The sequence below is a fragment of the Chrysochloris asiatica genome, unplaced genomic scaffold (assembly GCF_000296735.1).
Source record: "Chrysochloris asiatica unplaced genomic scaffold, ChrAsi1.0 scaffold00003, whole genome shotgun sequence".
Classification (NCBI taxonomy): Eukaryota; Metazoa; Chordata; class Mammalia; order Afrosoricida; family Chrysochloridae; genus Chrysochloris; species Chrysochloris asiatica.
In genome coordinates, this window is record NW_006408521.1 from 13,922,661 (window position 1) to 13,931,820 (window position 9,160).

The 9,160-nt window shown below is 39.0% G+C and overlaps 1 protein-coding gene across 1 annotated transcript; it reads left to right on the top strand.

Moving 5' to 3' along the window:
- Positions 1-8,461, top strand: IFIT5 (interferon-induced protein with tetratricopeptide repeats 5). Its single transcript, XM_006831442.1, is given in 3 exon segments — positions 1-6; positions 6,847-7,938; positions 7,940-8,461. Coding segments are annotated over 3 exon segments (1,467 nt in total). The 3' UTR covers positions 8,309-8,461.
- Positions 8,462-9,160: the final 699 nt, after the last annotated feature.

A 9,160-nucleotide genomic window follows, 5' to 3' on the forward strand; every position in this document is an offset into this window, starting at 1 on the left:
ATGAAGGTAAGTCTTGTACATGCTTTTGGTGCCATTTAACACAGAAGGGAACAATTACCAAGGGATAAACCTATCAGATTTCCCTGTCAAGACTGTAGAAAACAGTCTAAAACCTATCTTCAAAATCCAAACATGGAGCCAGGTAAAGAGTATACCAAGATAAAAAGGCAAAAAGGGACTGAAACTGAAATGGGAAGGAGCTGAGAGCCATTAGCAAGAAAGGAGGGACTTGTTGGAACCCCTCAATGGAATTCAGGTGCTCTATACACTTGGCTGTGATTCTATGTTGCACATGCCAGGGATAGCATGCTAGTAAATCACTGCATTCATTCAGTCATTCGGCAAATGTTTATTAATTGAGTTTCTATTATGTTCATGGCATTCAGAGGTGAAACAAAGTCATAGCAAGGTCTCTAGTCTTATGGACCTTACCTTTTAATGGGGAAAATAGACAAATAAGTGATAACTGACTAAAAAACATCAAAATTCAGTGTTGAGGACTAAAAGAATAAAAACAAACAACCTACACTCACTGCTCATTAATTGACATGTTTAGATTCCAAAGACCAGGTTTTTCTACAAAAATGGAGGATGAATACATAAATTCATAACTGTCAAATTATATCATTACATATCTGCCAAATTACATCATTATATAACTGCTAAACCACTGAGAATCATGATCCAGCAATGTCAACATATAACTGTAACCCTAGTTACTGTTACCTCAGAATTCAGCATTCATTACTACCTGACATGTTGTTGCTGTTAAGTGCCTTCAGGTTAGTTCCAACTCATAGCAACCCTGTATAGGGTTTCCAAGGACTGATTGGTGGTCTTGAACCACCAACCTTCTGGTTAAAACTGACCTCACAGTCCAGTGCTTATCTTACAGTGCCACACCAGGACTTACATCATTAATATGCAAAATAGATTTTTCACTATCGTTGTGCGTGTAAAGCATTAGATAATGAGATGTTGTTATGTGCCGTGGCCGACTCATAGCGACCCTGTACAGGGTTTCCGAAGCTGTAAATCTTTACAGGAGCAGAAAGCGTCATCTTTCTCCAGCAGAACAGCTGGTAGTTTAGAACTGCTGACCTTGCAATTTCCAGCCTGATTCATAACCACTACACTACCAGAGCTCCTTAGATAATGAGAGTCATCAAAGATTTTTCAGCAGCGCATTCCAGGTAGAACATGAACAGCAGATGTAAAATCTGTGAACTTGGTATGTTCGAGAAAGAGAAAGGTCAGGGTATCTAAAATACAGTGAATGCTGGTGAGTGTGGTGGGAGAGAAATTTGGGGAGAGAGATTACATGAGGGCCTTTAAGGATTTGTAGGGTGTAGCAAGAGCTGGATTAATACCTGAAGGTGTTGGGAGGACTGGACATTTTAAATTAGGTGAGTGACTTTTTGTATGTTTTCATTAATTACTGATACAATATGGAGAATGGACTCCTGCTGTGGCACTTTAAGGTAAGCACTGGACTGCGAACTACAAGGTAGGCTGTTCAAACCCACCAGTTGCTCCTTGGGAGCAGCCCTCTACAGGGTCGCTATGACTTGGAACCGACTCAGTGGGACTTAACAACAACATCTAGAGAATGGTTTGTAGCGGACCAAACGTGGAAGCAGGGAGTCCATGTTTTTGCCCTAGTTCAAAGGAAATTGTTGTAGCTTAAAAAACAAACAAACAAACACAGCAAAACAGCCCCTCACTGCCATCAAGTTAATTCTGACTCATGATGACCCTATCCAGGGTTTCCTAAACTGTCAGTCTTTCTCTCGTGAAGTGGCTGGGGGGTTTGAACTGCTGAGCTTGCAATTAACAGCCCAATTCCCAACCCACAATGCCATCAGGGCTCCTTAATTGCAGTTCAGACTAGGAAAATAGCAGTGGAAATGAGGGAAAGTAGATGGACTTGAAATATATCTAGGTAGTAGAATTAACAGGGTTTAAGACTTGATGGCATTTAACAACAATTATTAGATTGTTTGAGGGGGTACAGAAAGAGGAATCAGCCTGAGTTAGAGGCAGAGACAATGACGTGGAGAATTGGAGCAGCTGGAGACTTTAGACACAAAGAGGGAGAGGGGCTGTGTGCTGATGACCAGGGGGCAGGCTTGCAGGGTATACCCTTTGGTTGGTTGATGATGCATGGAGAGGATTGTAACCATGGCAATGAAACAATATACGATAGGATGAATGTAAAACTAATGTTCTCCCATGTAAACTATCACATAATTCACAATAAAACATTAAAAAAATAGAAAGAGGACTCAGTAATTCCAGTTGTCATCAGGTAGATTTTGATTCGTGGTGAGCAAGTAAAACTTGCTCCATAGGGATTTCATAGTTGTCACCTTCTGGAAGCAGATTGCTAGTCCTATCTTCTGAGGCACCCTGGATGAGTCTGAACTAGAACAACCACTCAGCAGCTCCTAATCAAAGATTTCTCCTAAGCTATATAGTTTGAGGAATTCGGTGGCTTCATACAATAAGCATTGGACTGTGAACCACAAAGTCCTCAGATCAAGCCTGCCAGCTGATCCACAAGAGAAAGCCTCGGACACTAAGAGTTGCAAAGGACTCCGTGATGACGCTTAACAACAACAATATAGTTTGTGAACTCCTGGTGTGGTACTGTAGGATAAGAACTTGACTTGTGAACCATAAGATGAGTGGTTCGAATCCACCAGCTACTCTTCAGAAACCCTGTGCAGGATCACTAGGAATCAGAATCAGTTCTATGGCACTTAATAACTTAACAACAAACAAAGCTCATGGAACTAAGAGATGTCATCCAAGGTGCTAAGAAAGGAGGAAACGATCCAGGACTCTAGATTTCTAAACTGGTTCTGAGTTTTTGAGATGCTAATTGTAGTCCTATGAATGTGGCGCTGTGGGTTAATGGGCCAGACTACAAAGCCATTTGAACTGCAAGGTTGGCAGTTCAAGCTTACCAGCTGCTCTTCAGAAACCCTGTACAGGATAGCTATGGGTCGGAATCGACTCAATAGCACTCAACAACAATTACACTAAATGAGGATGTTGACTGAAAATTAGGTAAGTCTGGAATGGGAGAGAACAGAGACAGAAAAATATATTGGAGAATCATCAGGATATACAACAAAGTTTTTAACTAGATTGTTGAAAAATAAAATATTTTAATTCACTTTATTTTAATCACAATAATTAAATCTTTGATAACTTCTTACCCTTCCTTAGGATCACTCTTATCCCAGCTTCTTTAGTTGCTTGAGCGCATCACTAACGTTCTTAACTAAAATTCCTCTCTGCCACTTCTGTCTGAAGCACTCTGCACAGTGACCTGGTGAGAAGCAGCTACATCTCAAAACATCCCTAGCAATGAAATGTTGTGACATTAAATCGAGGGTTCATACATAAATCACTATCAGGTTTCTTAACCCAAAGCCCTTAATACCTGACCCATCTTTTCCAATGGAGGGCTACACAAACTTCCTGTATCTCAGTGTAAGCGTCTCTGAAAAATGCCTTCCCGTTTTCTTTTTAGCTCCTTTCTCTTCCTCATCCCCCACATAAATTTACATATACTAGGTATATCCTGTATGATAAAGAAAACCATTACAAAGATTCCAATTTTAATAATTTATTTTTAAAGAGACAATATAGTATTACGGAGTCCTGGTCTGGCACTGTGGGTTAATGTGCCAGGCTGCAAAGCCGTTTGAACTGCAAGATCGGCAATTCAAGCTCACCAGCTGCTCCTTGGAAACCCAACACAGGGTCACTATGGGTCAGAACCAACTAGACGGCACTTAAGTCAACAACAGTATTATGGTTAAAAGGCACAGGCTTTTGAGACAGACTGAACTAGATTTGAGTTTTTGCTCAGCCACTTTATAGCTTTGTGCCCTTGGGCATGTGATTTAAAGTCTGTCTCCCAGCCCTTCAGCATAAAACTGTAAAAAGAATAGGAGATTGTTATGAAAATTAAATGATATTTGTATATGTTGTTGTTAAGTGCCATTGAGTCAGTTCCAACTCATAGCGACCTAATATAGGGTTTCTGAGGAGCAGCTGGTGAATTTGAACTATCTACGACTCGACGGCACTTAACAACAACAACAACAACAAACCTTGTAGTTCAACCTGACCTTGCAGTCCATTGCTTATCCTGCAACACCACACCAGGACTCCAAATTTGCCTTATTCCATGGGATTGTCAAGTTTTTTAAAAGAAAAAAAATTTTAAGTTAGGGTTAAATCAATTTGGGAAAAGCAGAGTTAAAAAGCTTCTGCGTTTTCATAGAAGGATTTCTCACAGCCCCTACTGTTCATACACATTGTCATCTTCAAGAAGGAGTGTTGTTGTTGTTGTTGTTGTTGTTGTTTAGCAGGTAACATTTTCCAAACTCACTCAGTGAAATTCTTTTTTTTTTTTTTGCAAAGCCTCTTATGGGATACACTTTGGGAAATGCTTTTCTAGAACTCTATATATACAAATACAAATAGCGTTTGGCATACTATATGGTATATAGTAAATTATCATTAAATGATCGCATTACTGTTAAAAAAAAAACTTTTTCAGGACACACTTGATTCTAGATAGTATATGATAGGTAGTATAGCATTTACACTATTGAGCTAAATCTGTAGTAAGCCCAGGTCATATTCAAAAAGTTGGTTTTTTAATATATGTTTTGTTTTCCATTTAATTTAACCCTTCTCCTTGAATAAAATTGTAAAAAATTCAAGCTAAAGAAGAGCTCTAACCCATTAGGATTGGAGTCCTGGTGTGGCACTGTAGGATAAGCACTCGACCACAAAGTCAGTTTGAACTACAAGGTTGGTGGTTCAAATTCACCAGTCGCTCCTCAGAAACCCTATACAGGGTCACTATAAGTCAGAACTGACTTGACGGCTCTTAACAACAACAACAACAGCCCATTAGGTGTGAGGCTCTTTTATACGTTGTCATTGTTGTTGCTTGTATAGGATTTCCAAGGAGCGACTGGTGAGCTTGAACTGCTAACCTTGAGATTCACACCAGGACCTCCTTTTATACACTAAACCTTGTCAGTATAGTAGTCACTAAGTCACATGTGACTTAAATTAAGTAAAAATTAAAAATTCATTTCCTTAGTCACACTGTTGTTGCATGCTGTCAAGTTGGTTCCGACTCATAGTGACCTTGTATAGGACTTCCAAGAGTGCCTGGTGGGTTTAAACTGCTGACCTTGTGGTTAGCAGCCCAGCTCATAACCCACCACGCTTCCAGGACTTCACTTCTGCCCTGTTGTCCATCCTACTTGCAATTAGATTCCCTTCTCTCTCACATCAGCAGTTTTCCCTTTAGTACTGGATCATTCCCACACATTGTCAAAATTATCCAGTCATTAAAAATATGATTACAATTTTTTTGGCAATTCCCCAGTCTCCCTCCTGCTATAGCACCTTTCTCTGCCACTTTTCTAGTAAAATCTCTTGAAAGAGTGGCCTGCACTCCCCATATCTATGTCATCTCTCCTCCCCTAGCTCCCTCCCTCCACTTATGTTTTTATCCCATCCATCTTCCAGTAATTTTCTCAACCTCTGCAAAAGTGATGTGTCTCCTTCAATGTGCTTTTTAAAAATTTTTCATCTTCTCTCTTCTTTCCCTTTGTTGTTGTTGTTAAGTGCTGTAAAGTCAGTTCCAACCCATAGCGACCCTGTACAGGGTTTCTGAGGCTGTAAATCTTTACGGGAACAGAAAGCCTCATTTTCCTCTTGCGAAACAGTTTCGAACTGCTGATCTTACGGTTCGCAGCCTGATTTTGTAACTACTATGCTACCAGAGCTCCTTTTCCTTTACTACTCTCATAATACAGAAATGTAATTTTTAAATGAATTACTGTATGAAGAGCTATAGATGTATTATTCTTCATTTTCAATGCTGGCAAATGGTGGTGGTGGTTGTATGCCATTGAGGAGTCAGTTCTGACGCATAGCGACCCTATATAGGGTTTCCAATGCTGTAAATCTTTACAGGAGTAGAAAGCCTCATGGTTCTCCCTTGGAGTAGCTGATGGACTTGAACTGCTGACCTTGCAGGTAGCATCCCAACATGTAACTCACTATGCCACCAGAGCTCCTTAAAGTTAGTAAATAGAAAACATTCAGTTCTCCTGTTGGTTAATGACAGCTAAAAGGAAATAAACCACAATATACAACCCGAAGGAGGTTGGCAGAGGACAGATGGGGGTGGTGGGAGACCCAGGGAGGAATTCAGTGGCTAAAGTGAATAGAGGTAAATTCTATTAACTGTTGGTACATGGAGGGGATGGCAATTGTATAATGCAGCAAAGCATATGGTTTGTTGAATGTAAAACTGATGATCTGCTCTGTAAATCTTCCCTCAATTCACAATAAAAAGTTGAAATTTAAAAAAATGTTTAAAAGGAAATAACTCAAACCCGTTTTTCTTCAGTCGTTCCTCATGGTGACCCCATGTGTTACAAGTAGAAATGTTACAGAGGGTTTTCTTGTCTGTAGTTTTTATGGAAGCAGGGTTTTTCACTCATTGTGTCACTGGGTGGGTTCAAACCACCAAACATTAGGTTAGTAGGTGAGTGTGAACTTTTTGAGCCAGCAGAATGCCTATCACCTATCCAGAATTGATTTTGCAATAAGGAATAGGAACTTAATGAAGTATCCCTAGGACATAACTATACATTGAAGAAATTCTAGTAAAAAATTACAAGAGCCTGGTGCTTTAACTGTAAGATTAAATAAAAGATTAAATTGGAGGTTATGCAAAGAACCATGTTTAGGATTTAAAAATGATTATTTACTTTATTTTTTTCAAAAATTAAAAAGGGTTTTATCTTTGACAGTGAAATTCCTAAGAACTCCTTGAAGGCTATCCTGTTGGACTTGGAGTGTCACTTCACGTGGCATTTACTGAAAGAAGACATCGATTTGTTTGATGTGGAAGATACAATCAGGCAACAACTTGACTTTCTTACTACAAAATCCAGACTGACTCTTTATAACCTATTAGCTTATGTGAAACACCTAAAAGGCCAAAGTAAAGATGCTCTAGAGTGCTTGGAACAAGCAGAAGAAATAATCCAAAAGGAACACTCTGACAATGAGGAAGTACGAAGTCTGGTCACCTGGGGAAATTATGCCTGGGTGTATTATCACAGGAACCAACTTGAAGAAGCTCAGAAGTATATAGACAAAGTCCAGAATGTCTGCAAGAAATTGTCCAGTACTACTCACTACAAATTAGAGCATCCCGAAATAGACTGTGAGAAAGGGTGGGCACTCTTGAAATTTGGAGGCAAATATTATGAAAAGGCTAAAGGAGCTTTTGAGAAGGCTCTGGAAGCAGAACCTGACAATCCGGAATTTAACATTGGCTATGCCATCACAGTATATCGGCTGGATGATTATGACAGAGAAGGTTCCGTAAAGAGCTTTTCTCTGGGCCCACTAAGGAAGGCTGTTACCCTGAACCCAGATAACTCCTACATTAAGGTTTTTCTGGCATTGAAGCTTCAAGATGTACACGCAGAAGCTGAAGGGGAAAAGTATATTGAAGAAATCCTGGACCAAATATCAGCCCAACCTTATGTCCTTCGTTACGCAGCCAAATTCTATCGGAGAAAAAAATCCTGGGACAAAGCTCTTGAACTTTTAAAAAAGGCCTTGGAGGCAACACCATCTTCTTCATTCCTGCATCACCAGATGGGACTTTGCTACCGGGCGCAGATGATTCAGATCAAGAAGGTTAGACACAACAGACCTAAAGGAAAGGATAAATTGAAGGTTGATGAGTTGATTACATTGGCTATATTCCATTTCAAAGCAGCTATGGAACAGGACTCGATGTTTGCATTTGCCTACACAGACCTAGCCAACATGTATGCTGAGGGAGGCCAGTATAGCAACGCTGAAGACATTTTTTCAGAAAGCTCTTCGTTTGAAGAACATTACTGATGATAACAAACATCAGATCCACTACCACTATGGCCACTTTCAGGAATTTTATCTGCGGTCAGAAAGTACTGCCATGCATCACTATTTGGAAGCCTTAAAGGTTAAAGAGAGGTCATCTCTGCACTCCAAATTGACTAGTGCTGTGAAGAAATTAGCTTCCAAGAGACTTGGTTACAATGCCTTCGATGTGCAGAGTTTAAGTGCCCTGGGGTTCATTTATAAGATAGAGGGAGCAAAGAGGCAAGCTGCCGAATACTATGAGAGGGCTCAAAAGATGGATCCTGAAAATACAGAATTCCTTACTGCTCTCTGTGAGCTTCGACTTTCTATTTAAATACACTCTCTAGAAAATTAGCTCTAAGCTTCCCACTTCCCCCTTTTTGGGTTTTTATATTTTTGTTTATTGTTTCAATCCAGACCTAATATTTACTGAATGATTATTGTGTGCCAGGAATTGTGCTAAATACCTTATATACATTATGATGAACCTTTGACTTTTCTTTATTATCAAAATACTATAGTTCATTGAGAAATGACAACATTCTTATATTGTAACTTAAAAAGATGATATGACCATTAAGATTCCATGCTATAGTTATCGCTATCATCTTATGATTAAATTTTATTCAAATTTCCCACATTACTTATGCAGTAAATATAATCCTATATAAGTCTTTGACATGTAGGTCAGGAACACTCTTTTAGGAGGTTAAAATTATTAGGCAATCTCTTAACACTGTAGTTAGTTTGCAAAAGATAGAGCCTTTTACTTACAGATGTTTTTACCTTTGATCAGGACATTTAACAAGAACTTGATAAGCTAAAGAATTTTCTTTGTTGGGGAAAAAAGGTCATAATAAAAAGTTTGGTATCTCTGATGACTTCAACAAAAGCAGAAGAAACTAGAGCAAGAGAAAAAATATTCAAGTTTAAATATGTACAGAATTTCAAAGATTCACATCAGAAATATCATTTCTCAAAATGTTCATAAGTTAGCTGGAAATTGTTATGAGGAAAAAAAATGATTAATGGAAAGTAATTCATTACAAATGTCTCCAGTTCTCTTAACTAGAAGAATATACTTAGTCTTGTGTATAAAATTATAGCATTACCATAGAAAACAGACCGGTTGAGAAATTGGGGAAATGATGAACAAATAGATAAAGCAGAAGCCCCTATCCTACAC